This window comes from Leucoraja erinacea, chromosome 13 (genome assembly GCF_028641065.1).
Source record: "Leucoraja erinacea ecotype New England chromosome 13, Leri_hhj_1, whole genome shotgun sequence".
Lineage (NCBI taxonomy): Eukaryota > Metazoa > Chordata > Chondrichthyes > Rajiformes > Rajidae > Leucoraja > Leucoraja erinaceus.
In genome coordinates, this window is record NC_073389.1 from 35,100,409 (window position 1) to 35,124,216 (window position 23,808).

Genomic DNA, 23,808 nt, shown 5'->3' on the forward strand with positions numbered 1-23,808 from the left:
AAATCAGTCTGAAGACAGCTCTCGACCCGAATCGTCACCCATTCCTTCTCTCCAGAGATGCTGCCTGTCCTGCTGAGTTACTCCAGCATTTTGTGTCTCTCTTTGACTTAAACCAGCATCTGCAGTTCTTTCCTATGCAAAAGTTGCTGGGGAGTACATAGGGCAGTCAAAACCTACATGCACAGTAGTTACATTCTAGAGATAGGCCATTCAGGTCAGTTTGGCCGTGCTACTGTTTACATGTCCTGTCATTGTTTATTTCCACTCATACCCATATATTGTAGAAACAAGGAACTGCAGATGCTGTTTTTCAAGGAAAGACACAAAATACTGGAGTAGACAAAAATGCTGGAGAAACTCTGCGGGTGCAGCGGCATCTATGCTCCATAGATGCTGCTGCACCCGCTGAGTTTCTCCAACATTTTTGTCTACCTTCTATTTTCCAGCATCTGCAGTTCCTTCTTGAACAAAATACTGGAGTAACTCAGTAAGTCAGAGAGCATCCCGAAAAAACATGGATAGGTGACGTTTTGGGTCAGGACCCTTCTTCAGACTGAAGTCAAACGAAGGGTCCCGACCCAAAGTGTCTCCATGTTCTCCAGGGATGCTGCCTGACCTGCTGAGTTACTCTAACATTTTGTGTCATCCCTCTTTCCCTCACAAGAGATCCCTTGAACAGATTATCTGGATTTCATCTTGTGTGTATTTGCAAACCTTGCACAAAATGGCTGCCATGTTTTCCACTGAACTTTTACCACAGAATTTGTTATTTTTTATGAAGTGTTTTGACATATCCTCAGGCCATGAAAAAATGCTATATAAACACATTCCCTTTTTATTGAGAAAGCTTTTGATGCAAAGGAAACCCTTCACTTGATCAATTTAAATCATCAGATATAGGCTCCATTGTTCCAGACACAAGAGGAAAGAGTTTTTCCATTTCCGTTCTATCCAAACTTTTCATAATTTCTGAGATTCATATCACATATACTTGGACTTCTCTCCTCAAAGCAAAGCATTCTCAGTCTCGTCACATTATGTAACTCTTTGTTGAATTAAAACTTCAGCAAAGTCTCTAACTGGTCTAACCAAGGTTCACATGTAAATTTGTCATTATCTCTCCTGCCTTGCAATCTTATCCTGGAAAGATAAACCCCACTCTCTTTAACTTCATTAAATAATACTGCTTAATGCATAGCATTCCCAGATCTCTTTGCTCCTCAACTCCATTTAGATTCTTACCGTTTAAAGATTACTCCTCTGATGAAAATGAACCTGCCAAATATTTCCTAATTCTGAATTATATTTGCCTCTGTTCATCCTCTCATTCAAACTCTTTACCTTCCCATTCTATAATCCCCTCATTTTTGTTTCAGCTTTCAATCTGACATCACCCACAGATTTCAACACCGCACCTCCAAGTTCGTGTCATAAGTCACTTGTACGTTTGATGAACAACCTGGTTCCCAGCACATCAACAGCTTTCTTTGTGGAGTTATGATGAAGGATCTAAGATCTTGAAACATTGACTGTTTCTCCCTTCACAGAAGCTGCCTGACCTGCAAATGTTTCCAGCATTCTCTCTTTTCATTCCACTTCCTCCTAGTTTGGATGCCTTCTCTTCTTATACACACTGACTTCTGTCTTCATATTTCAGCCTAGTAGTGTGCTACCTGTCACAAGATCACATGACTCCCTTCTGAGAGTCCTTATCAAAGGGTCTTCTAACAGGCGAGGTAAATTCACTACTTTACCCTTGCCCATACTTTCTGATATGTCTTCAAGGAATTCAATGAAATTGGTCCAAAAAACATTTCAGGTATCCAAGGTGAATGCTTTTATTACTTTTCAATTAGAGGACATAGGTTTAAGGTGAAGGTGAAAAGATTTAATATGAATCTGAGGGGTAACTTTTTATACACAAAGGGTGGTGGATGTTTGGAACAAGCTGTCAGAGGAGGTAGTTGAGGCAGGGACTATCTCAACATTTAAGAAACAGTTTGATAAGTACATGGAAAGGCAAGTTTGGAGGGATATGGACTAGTGTTGCCAGCCTCCATCCCAAAAGATGTTATCATCTCGGCCTTCACCACAGTATTTATCTGACGCTGACTAAAAGCTATTGCTTAGTTCACTCCATTAGTTCTATCTCCTTTTTGAATAATGGGGATCGATTTGTGAACACATCAGTTTGGCACTTCATTTCTCAGCTGAATATTTGTATACATTTCCCAGCTCCCATGTACCTGGTCTCTTTATATCTACAGGTAAAGTCTGCAAGGACCCAGGGCCTTGTACATCAGTTTGCTTCTATTGTCAGATATGAACACTTTTTGTGGGATTTCTCTTGACTCTTTCCAGTGTCATTTTCTCTTTCTGCAAAGTAGTTCTCTGATGTACCATCTCCCTGCAAACTACCCCAGTCCTTCAGTTTGTAGAGCAAAAGATGCAGATGCTGGAAACCTGAAATAAAACCCGAGGCTGCTGTAAATAGTCAGCAGGCTAGGCCGCAAGCATAAAAGAGAAACAGAATTAACATTTCTAATCAAAGATCCTTTATCAGAACTGGGAAGGTGAGAAAACAAAGGTGTTTTATATTGCAGAGAAGGAAGGGATGGAGAGACGAGGGAATATTTGTAATGTGGTGGAGATCAGATGACAAAATGCTTTTGGTGCTGTCTAATTAATGCAAGCTGATCTGTGTTCAAGAGAGTAAGTGCAGCAAGAAAAATGAAAGCAGTCAATGGATTTCTTCCAGCTTTCTTTCTCTTCCCCTATCGCAATCAGTCTAAAGAAGGGTCCCGACCCAAAACATCACCCATCTATGTTCTCCCGAAATGCTGCCTGACCCACTGAGTTATTCCAGCACTTTGCATCTTTTTGCAATTAATTTAATCTATGGCTACAAACAGATAAGGTGGGAGAGAACAGAGATACTTTGTCAACTTGCATAATTCATGTGACTGCGGTACATTTTGTCAAGTGGCAGCTGAAACCCAGCTCCTTGTACTCTCACTCCTGTGTTATAAGATTAAGGATTGAAGAGAAACTTCACAGAGCTGGTCACAAAATTCCAGATTGATGCATGAGTGCTGCCTTTATGGAAGAAGGTGTGTTTCTGCGGGTGGGTGTAACAGATCCTGTAGCAGTACTTCACGAAAGTGCAGAAGAATTAACCCTGAGGTCCCGGCTAACATCTGTCCCTCTATCAACACCACAAAACCCAGTTTCCCTGGTCATTATCCAGTTGTATGTGGGATCTTGCCATGCACAGCATGTCTGCTGTGCTTCCTATGTAATTACAGTTACAACATTTTAAACGCACAAAATATAATATGATGCTCTTTAGACCAACCTGGTCATGAAAAGCATTGCGTAAATGCATGCATTTGTTTAATTTTATTTAATATTTTAATTTCTCTGAGAACAGAAACCTCTCTTTTATAATCCCATCTACTCTTTATGCATGTGATATATATCTATTCTGTGGCATCATTTTTTAATCTTCATCGCTTTATTTACTCCATGCAGATCAATTTTTCACGAACTCCCTCTCTGCTGCACTGTTGATCTCTCCTTTAAGTAGTGCCGGTTGCTCGGCCTCTCTGGCTGTTAATACTTTTGTCCATTTTGTCTCCCTTCGCTTCTCCTCTCATTGGCGACATGACACCAAGCGAATGAGTCAAAGGGCATGTGTGCGCTGTAAATTCATGGTGACATCTGTTTCTCTTCTTTTGCATGCCTACAGGAGCACACATGCCAATCACAACGTTACATCATGAAGACCTTATGTTCCTCCATATGTTGCACATTACACATCCCTGCTCCTCAGCTCTTTCCTCTCGTGAGGAAATCCTGAACGAGGAGGTAAAATGTGAACAATAGAGTCAGAGAGATACACAAGAGAACAGATGCTGGAACCTGGAGCAAAAAAAAAAAACAAATCTAAATTTCTTAACTCTTATTTAGTCATAGAGTTTGCAGTGTGGGAAGCAAGACTATGATCATGAGTATGGCCTGACTCATTTGCATCGATAAAGTTGCCCTTCCGAGCTAGTTCCACTTATTTGTGCCTGGATTATATCTTTCCCCCCCCCCCCCCCCCCCCCCCCCCCAAAAAAACCCTTTCCTATCCATGTATTGGTCCAACTGTCTTTTTAATGCCATATTGTATCCGGCTCTATCACTTCTTCTGGTAGATCATCCATGTATGCACCATCCTTTGTGTGAAAAATTTGCCCCTCGGTTCCTTTTTAAATCTCTCTCCTCTCATCTTAAAACTATGCCCTCTAGTTTTAGACACCCCTAGCCTAGGAACTGACTGGGGATATTCACCTTACCTATTCCCCTCAACTGACTAATTGTGATTTGAGAGAGCAGACCTGAGGTGTATTGGCAGTTCTTATATCTTATGACACAGAAGTAGGGTATTTGTTCTATGCCAGTCCTTAGAGCAAATGTGTTCCCTCACTTATTTTCCTGTCACATATTTTCTCACACACAAACTCAATAACATCTTCCATTTCTCCCACCATCCACGTAGACCAAGGGTCATTATTACAGTCACCAATTAACCCACCATTATGCATGCGGAAATAAATCAGTGCACCTCGAGATACCCATGTGGTCGTGAGAAAAATGTGCAAATTCCACATGATATTGTTGGAACACAGGATTAAATGTGGATTGCTGGAGATGTGAGAGAGAGCACAAACTACTGTACTGCTATGCTGTGTACCTGATGCTGACAAAATAATGGTTAACATTAAACACAAGAAGCTCTTTGTGTAGATAAAGGTACTGTAAGTGCTCAGCAGGTCCAGCAATATACATGGAGCGAAAAGCAGATCAGCTGTTTTCAGATCTGAAACGCTCCTCATGGATGTTGCCTGACTTACCAAACACATCCATTATTCTCTGTTTTTGTTCCAGATTTACAGCACCTTCGGTGTTTTGCTTTATCACATACTTCAGTATTTCTTAAACCCCTGTCGCAAGGTTCGAGTCCACCCACGAGTGATCCCGAGTTAAAAACAAATCAACCTCGTGGTAATCACGTAGAATTAACGTAGCGGGAACATCGGAACTCGTGGACGTAACTTAGCGACTCGTAACGCTAACGGCAGGTACTTGGGTAACTTGTTAACTCGTGAAAAATTTTCAACATGTTGAAAGATTTCCACGAGTTAAATTTACTCTTGAAGGAAAAATTTGAAAATGTTAAACTCGTTGTAATACCGTAGTAGCCCGTGAGTTTACCGTAGTGACTCGTGAGTAACTCGTGGGTTTGGCCTGAGTGCCAGAAGTGAAATGTTGAAGATTAGTCAGATCTTAATGGAAATTTTTACAGTGACCTAACAATTCACTGTTAAGGAGCAAAAAGCACTCACCGGGGATCTGAGAAACAGTGGCAAAAAGAATGAACCAGGCAGTGTGGGGAAAGCCACATTGCGAGAGTTAATTAGTTCCCTTCAGAACTTTAACTTTTTACATTGAAACAGTGCCATGAATCCTTAGGTTAATGCACTTTTTATGGAGAAGCAGATATATGGGACAGGTGTCCCGTCTCAGGATTTATATCTGACAAATTAACATCAGTTATTGAAGGGTGATGCGTTTGTACAGGGGATTTTCTCAGGCATAACTTCCCACCAAGTCTGTCCGCGTTAGAGAGCAATTGGTCTAAACAATGCTGTAAATGGGATGTTTTATTTTATAATTTTATAAATGGGAATTTTATAAATTATAAATGGGAAGGAACTGCAGATGCAGGTTTAATCCGAAGAAGGGTCTCGACCCGAAACGTCACCTCTTCCTTCTCTCCAGAGATGCCGTCTGTCCCGCTGAGTTACTCTCGCTTCTTAATAAATGAATCGTTGGAAGCTCCTTTGTGGCGTGTTGCTATTCAGAGTTTTAAGTGTATTTGTACTAACCCGTGCAATATGCTTGCCAAAGTTCAGTGGGGATGTTCGCAAATTCAAGATGTTCACAAGTTCAAGAAGGAACTGCAGATGCTGGAAAATCGAAGGTAGACAAAAGTGCTGGAGAAACCCAGCGGGTGCGACAGCATCTATGGAGCGTAGGAAATAGGCAACGTTTCTGGCTGAAACGTTGCCTAGTTCCTTCGCTCCATAGATGCTGCCGCACCCACAAATAAGTTCACAAGCTGCATTGGTAATTAAGACCAGAGTTATTTTTGTGTGTTATGTAACATAAATTAATTTCTCCTAAAAAGTTAACCACAACTTTACGTTGTAAATGGGTTGGTTTCAGTCCAGCAAAAACACATAACATAAGTCCTTAATGACATTTCTTAGAAACACAGCGAGAGTGTGTGAGATGGGATATGATTCCAATTTTTAACTAACCCCTGTGTTCATGTATTCATAATTTTCCAATAAATTATGGTATCTACACTGGATGATAGTCTACCGTACAATATAGGAAAACATTATCATATTTACAATTAAGGGCCAATTGTATTTGGGTTTTTAATAAAAACTCAAGTTTACCCGAGTTTAAATTGAAACTTGCGCCAGACGCTGGGAAACTCTCGGAACCCCACTGCTGAAGAGAACATCTGAGCTTTGTCTTTCATTCAGAGGTTAGCAGGCGGGAAGGGCTGGGGTGACTGTAGGGCTCTGAAAACTTTGTTTCCCAGGGCTGGGGTGAGTGTGAAAGGGGTGGTTTCTGGGCAGATCTGCCCAGTCAGCCATGTTTGCTTTTTATACAGTTTAAGTCGCTATGGTGGGACGGCTGCTCTGACGGACATACTGGGTGAGTAGAGAGACACACACTGCTACCCCTCTGGTCTACGGACCTTGCTGTCAGGGGGAAAAATAACGCTAATGTTCAATTTACCTAATCTTTTTGTTAGAAGTTTACCGACGTTTTCATGAGAGATAAATTAAGGGAATAAAACAATCTTACTAGACACAAAAAGCTGGAGTAACTCAGACAAGCCGGCAGCACCTCTGGAGAGAAGGGTCGAAACATTTTTTCAGTCTGAGGAAGGGACTCAACCAGAAACGTCACCCATTCCTTCTCTCCAGAAATGCTGCATGTCCCGCTGAGTTACTCCAGCATTTTGTGTCTATCTTCAGTGTAAACTAGCATCTGCAGTTCCTCCCGACACAAAACAGCCTATGCCTTTCGATGATTGATGCCAGACCTTGAACAAATGCAGTTCAAATGGTCTTTTGAATGCAATTTTGGAAGGATTGTTTCTTGAAACAAACTGCTCTAAAGGTTTGAAGGAAGGAATTGCAGATACTAGTTTAAACCAAAGATAGACACAAAATGGTGGACTAACTCAGCTGGTCAGGCAGCATCTCTGGAGAAAAGAAATAGGTGATGTTTCGGGTCGAGATCGTTCTTCAGGCTGGGTCTTTTTATAGTGAAAAAAAAACTGCATTACATAATTTTTTACCATGTGATGATTTTTCCACACGTCGGTAGTCGTTGTTGGCTCAAGAGTAACTCGGGAGAGGAACATGGTAACTCGGGAGAGGAACTTGGTACATCGCAGAAATGAGAAGTAAACGGCAAACTTAAACAAACACGTGGGAATCTGACCTTCTTTCTGACCTTCCTTCCATCGAGGGGATTTATCGAAGTCGCTGCCTCAAAAAGGCTGGCAGTATCATCAAAGACCCACACCATCCTGGCCACACACTCATCTCCCTGCTACCTTCAGGTAGAAGGTACAAGAGCCTGAAGACTGCAACGACCAGTTTCAGGAAAAGCTACTTCCCCACAGCCATCAGGCTATTAAACCTGGCTCGGACAAAACTCTGAACATTAATAACCCATTATCTGTTATTTGTACTTTATCAGTTTATTTATTCATGTGTTTGGTGGTCAATGCCTACTATGTTCTGTTGTGCTGAAGCAAAGCAAGAATTTCATTGTCCTATCAGGGACACATGACAATAAACTCACTTGAACTTGAACTTGTTTAAACTCGTGAACATAAACTTGGAATCTCGTAGACAACCACGAGTTTGATTTTTTCTTTCACTCGGGATCACTCGTGAGTGGACTCGCACCGTAAGACAGGGCCATTAACAAGGTGTAGGTGAGCATGGAATGCCTGCTCCATTCTTTTATAGGTTACAAAACTTTTCTTGTCTTTCGGACTCGTGTGATTGTAAGGCATACATATTGAATAGAAGGTGTGTGAAGCCATGGAGCCTTTAAATAAGCGCTCCAAGTCCCTGTGACTTCTTTACCATCTGTTGCAGCTGAAGCCTGGGCTGGACAGTGCTGCTGGTTTATTGCTTTGCTAGACTAGCAGACAACTGAATCCTGTTGGAACTGAGGAGAGCCCAACATTCCAATATAAAGGTAGATACAGAACATTAAACAGAAGAGCATAGGAACATGTTCTTGGGCCCACCATGTCTATGATGACCAGGATGCTAATTTAAACTAATTCCATCCGCCTGCACATGGTCCATATCCCACAATCCTTTGCCTGTTTTTGTACTTGTTTTCAGACCTAGAGAGTCATTTAGTCACACAGCACGGATACAGGTTCTTGGCCCAACTAGCCCCAAGCCAACCGGGTATTATAACAGAGCCAGTCCCATTTGCCTTTATTTAGGCTATATCCATCTAAACCATTCCCCCGTGTACTTGCCTAATTGATTTTTAAATGTTGCCATTGTACCTGTCCCGCAGCATCTGGCAGCTTGTTTCATATACGCATCACCCTCTGCCTGAAGAAATTACCCTTCAGGCCTGTTTTAAATCTCTCACCTTAAACCTTTGTCTTCTAGTTTAAGACTCATTTAACCTGGGGGAAAGACTGTAACCTTCTACCTTATCTATGCCTCTCATGATGTTTATACCTCTATAAGGTCACTCTTCAGCCTTCTGCACTCCAGGGAATAAAGACCCAGCCTATCCAGCCTCTCCTTAGTCCCAGTCCTGCTAACATTGTGATGAATCTTTTCTGCACCTTTTCCAACTTATTGACTTCCTTTCCACAGCAAGGTGATCAAAACCACACAAATGCGGTCTCACCAATGTCTTACATAGCAAGTAGCACAACATCCCTACTCCTGCACTGAATACCCTTCCGATTAACACAACCATGCCAAATCTACCCTATCTATCTGTGTCATCACTTTCAGGAAACTGTGTACCTGTACCCCTTGGTTTCTCTGCTCTACAACAAACTGCTGGGTTCTACTATTTACTGTGTAAGTCCTGCCTTGGTTTGATCTACCAAAATGCATCACCTCGCATTAATCAGAGTTAAATTCCATCTGCCATTCTTTGGCCTATGTCTTCGGTTGACCCAGATCCTTTTGTAAACGTATGTAGCCTTTCTCACCATCCATTATACCAAAGATACTGTTATCATCTGCAAATTTACTAACCATGTGAATTCCATTGTCATCAAAACAGTTAATATAGATAACAAACGACGGTCGACCCTAGTGACCGACCTCCAGTCAGAAAACAACCTCCACTACTGCCAAATGACTTTTTGCACCAAGCCAATTTTGGATCCAGTTGGCTAGTTCACTCTGAATCCAATGTGGCCTGATTCTTCAGACCAACTTATTATGCAAGATCTTCTCAAAGGCAGTGCTAGAGTTTATATATGCAGCCCTTGTCATATCTTCTGGCGACTTGTCCAAAAATCTATTTAATGAGTGAGAAAGATTTGACATACACAAAGTGGGGCAGGCTACCCCTAATCAATCCTTACCTATACAAATGCTGGTAGATCCTGTCTCTCAAATCCTTTCCGGTAACTTACCCAACACTGAAGTCACGGTCATCGGCCTGTACATCACTGGCCTGTCCTTTCAGACAGGGATTGGAGATGATGAAGGGACGGGAAAGGATCAGGGTGATTGGGAGGGGGATGGGAGATGGTGGGAGAAATGGGCATGGGTGTGCAGAGGGTGGACGGGAAAGAAAGGGGAAGTTGGGGAGTGTTTTACTTTAAAAATAAAAAAAATCCCTGTTCATACCATTGGGTTATAGGCTATGCAAGCGGAATATGAGGTACTATTCTTCCAGTTTGCATGTAGCCTCACTCTGGCAATGGAGGAGTCCAAGGACTGAAAGATCGGTATGTTTTTTTTGAGTCTGGTTTTGTTGTTAGCTTTTAATGGAACAATGGATCAAAGTTCAGACTTTAGATTACTATAACAGGGGTTACCATTCTGGGGATTGATGTGTCTTGTATTGGAGAAATGCAGACCTAATGCAAGTGTTCTACCAGAATCCCAGCAAAAATATCATCTCAAGAGAATTCTGTCACTGCAAGACGTTCCAAAACCAACATAACCTACTGCTTTCACAATCTGTAATAGTGTTTTATGTCCCACAGCACATACATCTTCCATAGCTACAACAATGTTTTTCTCTCTCTCTCTCTCTCTCTGTCTCTTGTCTGTCTTCATTTATCTCCTTCTATTTGCACCTCCTCAAGGCAGATTAGTTGCAATTATTAAGACCTCCACGTGTCATGCATTACCCCTTGATTTCCATCCTCTCACAGACTTTGGTTCTCATCACTCCCTCCCAACTTCTCTGCAACTTAAAACATATCTGAGTTCTGATGCTTCCTAGTGCAGATGAAAGGCCAGTGGCATAACATTTTACCTGTTTCTCACCCCACAGCCACTGCCTGAAATGATGAAGTTTCAGTTTTTACAACTTACTGTTTGTCTTTAGCCTGGACGGTTCACTGTTCTGGCTGCCAGCTTGGTTAATGGCCTTGACCACAAAGACATACTTGGTGCCGCTCTGTAGGCCGTGCACGGTGTAATGGTTCTGCTTGATGTTCGGAACAATCATCCAGCTGTCTGCCGAGCTACACAAACCTGCAAAGACCACAAGTGTGGAGTTAGCCCAAGGGATTCTGTGAAACTCTTCTGCATTCATATCAAAAATAATCTAAACTGTCACTTATTGTGATGGTGATGATACTTTATTGTCACATGTACCCGAGTACAATGAAATGCTTTGTTTTGCATACAACCCGTTAAATTCATGTAGCAGTCCTCTCCTAGGCAGTACACCATCGTTGTCATGTTTTATTTTATAGTTTAGTTTAGAAATACAGTACAGTGTGGAACAAGCCCTTCGGCCCACCGTGATCCCCGAACATTAACACCATCCTACACACACTAGGGACAATTTACGCTTATACCAAGCCAATTAACCTACAAAACTGTACATCTTTATGTAACCGAAGATCTCGGAGAAAACTCACACGGTCACGGGGAGGAAATACAAACTCCCTACAGACAGCACCCGTGGTCGTGATCGAACCTGGGTCTCTGGCGCTACAAGCGCTGTAAGGCAGCAACTCTACCGCTGTGCAACCCTGCCGCCTGTTTTGGCGCCGACAAGGTTACAAAATACATGTACTACAACACATGCAACAGCCAGCTGAAGCGCTCATCAGATTGACATGTTCAATTGATTTTTCACATCATGGCTTTTGTGATATTTTTCTTGCACTACCTGTTATATTTGTGTAATGGCTTGATCATCTTCATGTATAGTATGATCGATGTAAATTCCTATACAAGCATATCTCCAAACAATTGAACATTAGATCCTGGCACGTCGACTTTAATGCAAAGATCCACTAACCACAAATCTGCCTCCCTCTCCCATTTGTAAAAAGATTATTTCCGCCGACTGAATGATTCTTGATAATTAAGCAGTCTTTCTTTTATCATACAATTACTACCCCTCTAATTTTTCTCCAAAGATTCCCGAGGGAAATTGATCCTTGATACAGAAAGTCTCCTGGACAATCTTAGAGGGTGGGTGATACTACTGGGGACTTAAAACAACCTTTAACTTGATCTACGACAACGCAGAAGGAGGCCATTGAAGTTACATGGTCCATCAGGTCCACGATGCTTCCGATTCAAGCAATTTGAGTATAGGAGCAGGGAGGTTCTACTGCAGTTGTACAGGGTCTTGGTGAGACCGCACCTGGAGTATTGCGTACAGTTTTGGTCTCCAAATCTGAGAAAAAACATTCTTGCCATAGAGGGAGTACAGAGAAGGTTCACCAGACTGATTCCTGGGATGTCAGGACTGTCATATGAAGAAAGACTGGATAGACTCGGCTTGTACTCGCTAGAATTTAGAAGATTGAGGGGGGATCTTATGGAAACTTACAAAATTCTTAAGGGGTTGGACAGGCTAGATGCAGGAAGATTGTTCCAGATGTTGGGGAAGTCCAGAACAAGGGGTCACAGTTTAAGGATAAGGGGGAAATCTTTTAGGACCGAGAGGAGAAAAACATTTTTCACACAGAGAGTGGTGAATCTCTGGAATTCTCTGCCACAGAAGGTAGTTGAGGCCAGTTCATTGGCTATATTTAAGAGGGAGTTGGATGCGGCCCTTGTGGCTAAAGGGATCAGGGGGTATGGAGAGAATACTGAGTTGGATGATCAGCCATGATCATATTGAATGGCGGTGCAGGCTCGAAGGGCCGAATGGCCTACTCCTGCACCTAATTTCTATGTTTCTATGTTTCTAAACCCATCCCCCCCTCCTGATTTCCCATGGTCCACCAAGTTATTCTCTCTCACACATGCCCAGCAACCCCCCATATTGTTTATGCTACCTACTTACACCTGGACAATTTACAGTGGCCAATTAATCCAACAAACTGTCTCTGGGATGTGGCTAGAAGCACATCTTCTTCTCCATCACATCGAGAAAGTACAAGCTCCCAACAGACAGCGGCAGGGTTCAGGGCCAAACTCACAACAGCAGTAACCATTGTGCCACCCTATACTTGCTAGGCACAACCATGACCGTTTTTGTCTTGATCTCTGAAATAATAGTTACTAATGCGACTATGGACTTACTAACTATGTTGGCGAGTCCAGTGAAAATGGTGTATTGCAACTCGTAGGACACCACGCTGAATTCATCATCCGAGGTCCAGTGAACCGTGATGGTGTCGTGTGATGCGGTGCACAGCTCCTCTCGAATTGCTGGCGGATTTGGTGCTGGAAAGACAAAAGTTGATAAATGCTTAACTAGTCCATTGGTGTCGAAATACCATTACTGTCCTCAGCCTCTGAGATAACTCAAAGCATTAATTGTTTTAAGCAGCAAGTAAATATGAAAACGGGGGTGATTCTAAATAAATTGGTGTTCCCTAATCTTTCAATATTAATGATAATTCATCATCACTAATGACTGAAAAATCTAAACACTTCACAATATCATTCAGTATATTGTTGGCCCTTGAATGCAGCAGTTTATGTTATACGAGTGGTTATTTAATGCTGAGCGTGCACATTTGCATTCAGTCTCTAATAACCTCAATGGCGCAAGTCATCAATGCAGACTTGATGGGAAGGGGATTGGTGTAAGCGACACCGATACTGGCTGCACTTCTATAAAGCAGGGAGATACCAATGCCAGACAGCATTTGATGCTGGTGTTAAAACTGTGAGGTAAATAATCTAGCTGATTGCAATGGAGGGTGGAGGATCCAGTATTTAGCAACACCACTCCACCTGTGCTATTGAAAAGGATTCTCGGGCAAGATAATAGTTGATTTCTATATTGTTCAGTGCAAGTACATATTGTGAAATCTCTCAGCGAGTCTTGTGCTGGATGAGGGAAGTTTTTCTTGGCCTTTCCCGTAACTAGTAGGACACAGAACTACTGTAGGTGATTTATCTACCATTCCCTTTGGGAAACATTCTGGTAGGGAGAATGACCAAAGGGGATGGAGAGCAGGATAAGCTGTTGGTAGCAGGGGATGGGGGGGGGGGGGGGGCTAGCAGGAAGACATGAAGGATTGTCAGCAAAGAATGACGCTTGAAGTATCCACCCTTCAGGAAGGATGTGGTGACCGAGCTGTGCTGTATGCTCCAGCCAGGATTATCCAGAGCAGGGTGGGTACTACCTCCTCAGAGACTGATGCTTTACAGTGGCAATAAACTTCCAGGTACCAGGTATCTTCCATGTTGGTGCTGAAAAAAACCCCACAGTGATTTGAAGCTTGCTGTGCACTTCGGTGAAAGGCAATTCTATATTAGAGAACAAATTTAAAAGGAACCTGTGGGGCAACTTTTTCACACAAAACGTATTGGGTATATGGAACGAGCTGTCAGGCAGGTAGTCTAACAACATTGGACAGGTCCATGGATAAAAAATGGTTAGATTGATATGAGACAAATGTGGGCAGATAGGGCTAGTGTAGATGGTGTATCTTGGTTGGCATTTGCGTTGGGCTGAAGGACCTGTTTCCATGCGGTATGACTATGACTGTATCATTCTCCAGTGCCAGACAGCAGTAAGCAGAACAAGATTCTGTGCATGGAAATTAGCAAACTTCCCCATCAACCTGGAGGGGCAGTATGGCCAGAAGTGGCTACTCCTTCCCTTAATACCCAGCCGGTATGTGATAAAACACATCACCCAGGTCAGAGCCTGGTGTCCAGGCAGCAGTGCTGATGGCAGTCCACTCTATTGCTGCAATTGAGTCTTCATGACAGTGACAGGAAGGCTTCTGGAAAGACAAGGGTTATAAACTGCAGTGCCATGCATGAGTGCACATAACACATGATGCACATGCGATCTGTTTGAGGAGACCATTGGTGTCTTCACAAACTGAGTCCACTGCTTGGTTTTAAGGAAAGCAAAAATATAGTTGAAAGATTGGTAATGAGCAAGCAACATGAATATTTCATGATGCCAGGACCTGGTCATTTAGCAATGGGATAATCCCACAGTGTGATATCCACAATGGTTGTCAGGAGCTTTCACGTTTAGCTCCCATACACCTGCAGAATTAAATAGTCAATCCTTTCCCACTGATGCACAAAGGCTGCCCCACAGTGATGGAAGAAAGTGCATAAAAACAACAGGACCTCCAAGCATCCTCCCAAGTCACACATCATCGTGACAGGCAGATCATTTTCCTTGGACCAAACTCCAAGAATGTGACTATCTAGCAGCATTGTGGAAACGCCATCACCTCACAGATCCTACTTCTCTACTTGCCAAATATAAAAATAACAAAAGGAAACTGAATTATATGTCCATATCTTCTTATCCACACGTTAACACTGCTTCAAGTAATAGCTTGACTTGATAATGACTCATGTCTCTCCATGTGAAAATGTGCGATTTTTTTGATAGCCTTAAGCCGGTTAACTGGAGCTAAATCCAATAGCCAAGAGCATAAACCAAATTACAAAGCTCCTCAAGATGCTTAACAGCTTAAGAAGATGCTTAATATTCCTGACCAGAGACAGGCGTAAGGGGTAGGAGACAAGCCACACCATAGTCCCTATGAATTTTCGTCAAATATGTACATAATAGTGCAACTTCATGGATGCACACCAACATCTTTATTCCATAATGTTAAGCATCTGCACGTGTTCCTCCAAAAGTCAGCAAATTTAAGATTTCACATTTCTCTGTTCTTAAACCCATGGGAGAGCAATTGGTACCTTTTAAGCAACCTTGAACAGGAATTGGACAATAGACAATAGGTGCAAGGGTAGGCCATTCGGCCCTTCAAGCCAGCACCGCCATTCAATGTGACCATGGCTGATTATCCACAATTAGTACCCCGTTCCTGCCTTCTCCCCATATTCCCTGACTCCGTTATCTTTAAGAGCCCTATCTAGCTCTCTTGAAAGTATCCAGAGAACCGGCCTCCACCGCCCTCTGAGGCAGAGAATTCCACAGACTCACAACTCTCTGTGTGAAAAAGTGTTTCCTCATCTCCATTCTAAATGGCTTACCCCTTATGTGGCCCCTGGTGCTGGACTCCCCAACATCGGGAACATGTTTTCTGCCTCTCGCGTGTCCAAACTCTTAATAATCTTATATGTTTCAATAAGATGCCCTCTTATCCTTCTAAATTCCAGAGTATACAAGCCCAGCTGCTCCATTCTCTCAGCATATGACAGTCCCACTATCCCTGGAATTAACCTTGTGAACTTACGCTGCACTCCCTCAATAGCAAGAATGTCCTTCCTCGAATTTGGAGACCAAAACTGCACACAATACTCCAAGTGTTGTCTCACTAGGGCCCTGTACAACTGCAGAAGGACCTCTTTGATCCTATACTCAACTCCTCTTGCTATGAATGCTATTTGCTTTCTTCACTGCCTGCTGTACCTGCATGCTTACTTTCATTGACTGATGAACAAGGACCCCCCAGACGCCGTTATACTTCCCCTTTTCCCAACTTGACACAATTTAGATAATAATCTGCCTTCTTGTTTTTGCTACAAAAGTGGATAATAATAATAATAATAATAATAATAATAATAATAAATTTTATTTATGGGCGCCTTTCAAGAGTCTCAAGGACACCTTACAAAAATTTAGCAGGTAGAGGAAAAACATGTAAGGGGAATGAAATAAATAGTACAGACATGACTAGTACACAAAGTAAATACAGAATTCAATACAAAACACAGTATGAGGCAATTAATGCACAGATGAAAAGAGACGGCACGTGGGGCTAAGGATAGGCAGAGGTGAAGAGATGGGTCTTGAGGCGGGACTGGAAGATGGTGAGGGACACGAAATTGCGGATCAGTTGGGGGAGGGAGTTCCAGAGCCTGGGAGCTGCCCTGGAGAAGGCTCTGTCCCCAAAACTGCAGAGGTTGGACTTGTGGATGGAGAGGAGACCAGCTGATGTGGATCTGAGGGACCATGAGGGTTGGTAGGGGGAGAGGAGGTCAGTGAGATATGGGGGGGGGGGGGGGGGGGGGGCCAGATGGTGGAGTGCTTTGTAGGTGAGGATCAGGATTTTGTAGGTGATCTGGTGGGAGATGGGAAGCCAGTGAAGTTGTTTGAGGACTGGAGTGATGTGATGCCAGGATTTGGTATGGGTGATGAGTCGGGCGGCTGCGTTCTGGACCAGTTGGAGGCGGTTGATGTAGGTGGAGCAGATGCCAAGGAGAAGTGAGTTGCAATAGTCCAGTCGGGAGGAGATGAAGGCATGGATGAGTCTTTCAGCAGCGGGCGGTGTGAGAGAGAGTCTGAGTTTGGCGGTGTTGCGGAGATGAAAGAGGGAGGTTTTAATGACATGGCGGATGTGAGGCTCAAGGGAGAGGGTGGAATCAAAGATCACGCCGAGGTTGCGGGCCTGGGGAGATGGGGAGACAGTGGTGCCGTCGATGGTGAGAGTGGGGTTATTGATTTTGCTGAGTGTGGCTTTGGAGCCTATGAGGAGGAATTCTGTCTTATCGCTGTTGAGTTTGAGGAAATTATGTTGCATCCAGGTTTTTATAGCTGACAAACAGGAGTTGATATGGGAGATGGGGGGGGGGGGGGGGGGGGGGGGGGGGGGGGTGGGGGGATTTGGTGCCAAGGTAGATCTGGGTGTCATCAGCGTAACAGTGGAAGTCCAGATTGAAGTGGCGGAGTATCTGACCAAGGGGGAGGTAGATGGATAACCTCACATTTATCCACTTTAAACTGCATCTGCCCACTCACCCAATTACCATTAGCTACTTGAAGCATGAATGGAAACCTGCAGGCAAATTGGTCGAGGTGAAATGAAAGGTCTCCTGGAATTAGGGTTATCAAGATCAGTGAAAGAGGAAGCAAAAAATCAGAATAATTTTCTAATTTGATTTGCTATCTGTCCTGCCGTGGGAAAATACAGTCTCCACCGATGAGAAATGAAGAGTGGATTGGGTGCTTCTAAACTCACTACTATCAGAGCAATTTCATCTCTTACCTGTGAGGTAATCAAGGCTTTCCAGCATCTTCTTCTCCCGGGAGAAGTCCAATGCAAATGTGTCAAAAGTATCGGTAAGGTTGATTTCTGGAATGAGCACTTGAGAAGATGCAGTTGCCATGGAAACTCTGCATAGCAAAATAAACCAACATATTTCTGTTAACTTGGTTAAGTTAGCTGGTTTCCCAAAGGTATATTTAAAGAAAATGTACTTAATTTGTTTGGATAACCTGAGATAACACACGACTTTCTTGACTATGGGATTATTTATGTCTTGATTATGAGGCTACTCCACTGAGCCAGAGAAAGTTTTCCATTTCTACAACATCTTGCTTCATGGCGATTAAAAGCCAAAGAAGTCCTCTTGAAGATTGGTCAGCATTAGAATGCAAGGAGGTTTTTGGTAAGTGTTTCATCCACAATCTAGGTAATTTTGAATCCTCGTGTGAAGCATTGTTGATGCTTTTTTTTAATTTTACTACACCAGCAGTCCTCAGGCTAATAGCTGAAAAGAGTTAGAATTGATAATGCTTGAATGAAAGAATGTATTTTATGTTCATCCATTTCAAAAGAAAGAAACCATTTGTAAGGCTCTGAAGAATGAGGGAAAATAGGATTAATCTCAATAGACAATAGGTGGAGGAGTAGGCCATTCAGCCCTTCGAGCCAGCACCGCAGGCCCTTCTCATAGTTGAATGGATCCTTACGTCTCTGAGTTGATCCTTATGCATGTAGGTATGGTTGGGAGATCTGTTATTTACCAGAGACAAATAATATTTGTTGTTTACATTTTATGCTGAAGAGAATCAAACTAAATTTGCCTTCAGGGTTAACTCTTGTATTACTCTTGGAAGCAGTCTTGATTATTGTTTCTATCATGCTGCCTGACTTCATGTTCCAGCAGCCCGGCTGACAGATAACAATGAATCGGAAGTGAAGTCGGGCAACTTGCACTAAACTCAACTTGACATTAATTTGTGGCTTCTTGTGACTCCAGGCCTCACACATAATTACGTTGTGTTGTAACTTGCTAAAAATAAAAAAATTATGAACTCCTAATTCTCTGTGACACATCAATATCCTTAAAGCGCACTGACAACACACATCTTCTCATTTCTAAACATGAAACAAAGTGAGGGTAGGTTCAACAGTTCATCGTTAAAACTCGGGGGTGTCTTTCTCCTGACTCAGCATGCTAATTTCCATGGAATGTGAACATTGCTGCCCATCTTTAATTGTCCCGTCAACTCAGTGTTTTTCTTGGTTGGTTTTGCAGGCAATAACGGGCGCACAGTGGGCATTACCAATAGCTGGAAGTCACCAACTTCAGTCTAGACAGCTAGATCTCCTCACCAATTGCTCAAGTGTTTCAAGACCTCCTTTCTTTGTAAACTTTTCATTCCACTAGCAACTCGTGTACAATGTGAGGAGCATGTTCTATGGTAAAGGACAGATTAATTCCATGTTGCAATGTTCAAAGCAAAGGGGACTTTGTAATGCTTGAGTTGTAGACATTCCCTGCCTCTGTCCTATCTACTCTTAGTTCAGGTCATCACACCTTGGGATAGATCAACTGCCTTTGGAAAGTGTCCAGAGTTTATGCTTTATATCCATTAGTACATGGGATGTGGATATTACTAAAATTCATTATTCATCTCCAATTGTCACTTGTTCTTAATGACTTGCTTTGACAATAAAAAGGGCAGCTCATAATAAAGCAGATGAATAGGTTAGGGTCACAAATAGACTAGACCAGTTGGCAGCAGGATTTTAGTGAAACTGCTGCGTTTTCACAATCCAATAGATTCAAAATCACCATCACTGGTCCCAGCATTTTAATTCCAGACCACTGCCTGCCAACGTGGGAAACAGAGAAACATAGAAAAATAGGTGCAGGAGTAGGCCATTCGGCCCTTTGAGCCAGCACCGCCATTCAATATGATCATGGCTGATCATCTAAAATCAGTACTCCATTCCTGTTTCTTTCCCCATATCCCTTGATTCCTTTTGCCCTAAGAGCTAAATCTAATGTTTTCTCTTGAAAACCTGTTAACTTTGTTTTTTTGTTTCTGACAAAACCAATTCACACCAATATACTAACCCAGTTCTATGTACTGTAATCCAGTTGACCAACATTGTGTATGGAACCTTGTCAAAGACTCCTGAAGGTCTAGGTACACAGTATCTACACCCTTTTATCCATTCTACCAGTCCCATCTTCACAAAATTCCAATACAGGAGATAGCTACTAACCATGTGTCAACAGGCACTAATAGAATAGAAGTGGTCAAACACCCTCCTCACTATAAATGGTACAATCACTTTAAATGGTACAAGCTGTAAACCCCACATGGATTTTAACTCAGGAAGTGTGCTGAGCCCAACAGTGAGAGGATCAACAAGGAAACCAGTGATGGGATTAACATTTACACATATAGAAATGCTATGGCAACACCACTGCATAGCAGGTAAAGATTGTATTAAGGTTAAAGGTAATGTGATTTTTCATAATTGCTCTGATTTCAAAAGGACATTGACAATGGTTGTTCATCTGGGGCATGAACTGCTCATTGCTTTACTGGCAGTTAAAGAGAAGCCATCATAACTTCAACCCTTTTGCGCGCCGGTGTTTTGTTTGTGTTGCTGAGAAACAATTGGCTTATTGCTCCACCTTTTACTTATGAACTGTGTTAGTTATTCTTAGAACAGGTCATTACCTTATTAACCAACTTTTGGGCATGTTCCATTGATGCTGGGTGTGGTTACTATGGATGTTCTACCTCATTTGCAGCAGATAACTGAATAAAGAACAAATCTTGGCTTTGTGCATTAGCCACCTTAAAGTAGCCTGTAATTTTTCTATGAGCAAAATTGAATGTTAAAGTCCCTTTCATAATTTTGGAACATCCCAAAGAACCTTGATGTCCAGCATTCATGCAGTGGGCTGACGGACCTGTTTCCCTGGTGGGTGACTTTATGAAGCCAAAGAAGTGGCATTTTGTATAGGAAGGAACTGCAGATGCTGGTGTAAACTGAAGAGAGACACAAAAAGCTGGAGTAACTCAGTGGGTCAGACATCATCTCTGGGGAAAAGGAATAAGTGATTTTTCGTGTTGAGATCCTTCTTAAGACTGATGAAGGGTCTCGACCCGAAATATCACCAATGCCTTTTTTGCAGAGTTGCTGTCTGACTCACTGAGTTACTCCAGCTTTTTGTGTCTATCTTCGAAGTGACATTTTGCCTGAAGCACAGTCAATGTTGCAATGCTGGAAACCTATCAGCCAATGTGTGTATGGCAAGCTCTCCACAACGGCAAATTACCTTTTTTAAACAGCGAAACAGAAAACTGGATCAGGATTAGGCCGTTTAGCACTTCAGCACTGCTTCACCATCAACCCCAGTCATGTCTGATCATTCATTACAATACCCTGTTCCTGCCTTTTCCTGAAAACCCTTGATCCCTTCGACATGGATGAGTTGGGCCAAAGGGCCTGTTTCTGTGCTGCACAAGCTGTATGATTCTATGACATTAAGAGTTCTAGAATCTCCTTCTTGAATATGTTCAATGACTTTATCTTTTCTGCCTTCTGTGGTGGAGAATTCCACAGGTTCCCCATCTTCAGGAGGAAGGAATCCCCCCTGATCTCAGTTCTACATCACTACCCCATGCCCTAAGTCTGTGACTCCTGGTTTGTAGTCTCCTGCAATTCACAACAACCTGTCTCCACCTAGTCCAACAGGACTATATACATGAGATCCCTGGACTGGAGTTCTTCTGGACTCCAGTGAGAAAAGGCCTAACCAACCCAACCGCTCATCATGGGTCAGTCCTGCCATCCCAGGATTTAGTCTACTGGTATTGGTTAAGGGACAAATGGATGAACACCACCAACAACACATCATTAAAGCATCAGCTTGAACTAGGTTCAAAGCTCTGGAATGGGACCTGAGCCCGAAATCTGGCCCAGAGGTGAGAATGCTGCCACCAAGACGAAAGTTTCCAGCAAGTGTGTAAACCTAGCCAAAAATTGGGAATTACGCCTTTCAATATGTTTTTGTTGCTCCATTTGAATGCAATCTATTGTGGTGTTCTTTGTGAAACAAGGTGTGGCTGGCAGCAAGTAGTCTGAGCATGTTTGAGCATTAATGTAAGCACTCCCTGCCACATGGATTCATGGCACTTTAATTCTCCCATGACTGATAATTAACAGGTTGGACTTCTGGGAATCAGATTACAAGGAAAAAATTCCTCTGTTTCAAAATGTGAAGGATGGCAGTGGGATTTTGGAAAATGTAACCCACTATTTCTCCAAAGCCTTTCCTTTGTCATCCAGCTGGGGCGTGGGGTGAGCTGTTGTATGAAGAGGGAGTGGGGTGGACATTTAACTTTCCACAACAGTATCTGAAGAAGTGTCCAAGGAGGTCCAAGGGAATGAGTAGCTGCCTCATCGCTGTGGTAAGAGTATATTGCCCATCCATCCCCAGTTGCTTTAAAATGCTGACAGTGGCTTTTCATTCAATGAGTGACCAGGCCACTTTAGAGGAGCTTAAATCACCAAGGTATAGAAGGCTGCAGGACATGTGCTGGTAAATGTAATTAGTATACAATAAAACTGATAATCCATCATCCTGCTATTCGGAAATGCCCTTGGTTTAACATCTGACTCATCGGGGCCCTGGTTTCCAGCCTCCTTACAAACGGGACTTGATACGTTGCAAGGAATACAGGGAGAGCTAGCTAACTGGTAGAAGCAGAGGGCAGTGGTGAAAGTTTGTTTTTACGACTGGAGGCTTGTAACTAGTGTGTGCCTCAGGAATTGATGCTGACCCATTGCTATTCGTCATCTATATCAATGATTTGGATGAGAATGTCCAAGGCTTGATCCAGATGTAGCTATTCACGTGACACCAAAATGGGTGGTATAGCAGGCAGTGATGTTGGTTCTCAAGAATTACAGTGGGATCTTGATTAGCTAGGCGTAATTCAGATAAGTATGAGGTGCTGCATTTTGGGAAGTCAAATCAGGTCAGGAACTTCTCAGTCAATGGTGGGGACCCTGATCAAATGGATCTAGGAGTACAAGTATATAGTTCCCTAGCATCTCATGTAGACAGGGTGGTGAAGAAAGCTTTTGGCATGCTAACCTTCATCTTGAAATTAGTGTTAAAAGTTGGGACAGTTATACTGTAGTTGGACAAGATGTTTGTGAGGCAGCACTTGGAGTATTGTTTTCAGTTTTCATCAACTGTTGTAAGAAAGGTGCCATTAAACTGGAAAGAGTGCAGAGAAGATTTATGAGGATGTCTCTGGGACTTGAGGGCCTGAACTACAGGGAGAGGTTGGGCAGGTTGGAACTTTATTTCTTGGAGCGCAGTTGGTTGAGCAGTGACCTCATGCATAAAATCATGTGGGAAATAGATTGGGTTAATGCTCTTCGCCCCAGAGTTAGGGAATCAAGACGAGAGGGCATAGGTTTATGGTGAGAGGGAAAGATTTAATAGGAACCAGTGGGACAACTGTGAGACGCCACACAGACGGTGTTGGGTAAATGGAATGAGCTGCCAGAGAAAGTATTTGAGATGGGTACAATAACAACATTTGAAAGTAATTCAGGCAGGTACATGGATAGGAAAGGTTTAGTGGCAAATGGGGCTAGCTTTGGCATTTTGGTTGGCATGAACACGTTGGGTGGAAGGGTTTGTTTCCTTGTTGAATGACTCTATGACTCAAAAACACACGATGTCATCTTTAAAATAGTGAATTAAAAGTGCATTGGAATATTAAGAGAATGATAATCGAATGCCTGGAATAAAACGGCTTATCTGGTACCAACAGCTCTGGATGGTCAGCCATGATCATATTAAATGGCAGTGCAGGCTCGAAGGGCCGAATGGCCTACTCCTGCACCTAATTTCTATGTTTCTATGTTTCTAACAGAGCTTTTCTGCAAATCTGCACTTTATAGTCAGATAAACATTGTAGGCTGAAGGGCTGTTTCTGCTAAACAACCCGAGGGCACTTTACTAACCACAATGGTGTGGAACCCAAGTAGCATATAATTCAGAGTAGCCAACCACAGCAGGT

The 23,808-nt window shown here is 42.7% G+C and overlaps 1 protein-coding gene across 3 annotated transcripts in view; it reads right to left on the reverse strand.

Annotated features, from left to right (window-relative positions):
- Positions 1 to 23,808, reverse strand: part of LOC129702856 (E3 ubiquitin-protein ligase Midline-1) — a 285,589-nt gene that overhangs the window by 12,861 nt on the left and 248,920 nt on the right. For all 3 annotated transcript variants that reach the window (XM_055644894.1, XM_055644895.1, XM_055644893.1), the window contains exons 6-8: positions 17,723 to 17,850; positions 12,864 to 13,007; positions 10,686 to 10,847 (exon numbers count right to left, since the gene is read on the reverse strand). In XM_055644894.1, coding sequence (XP_055500869.1) covers positions 10,686 to 10,847; positions 12,864 to 13,007; positions 17,723 to 17,850 — 434 coding nt within the window. The remainder of the gene's footprint in view (positions 1 to 10,685; positions 10,848 to 12,863; positions 13,008 to 17,722; positions 17,851 to 23,808) is intronic.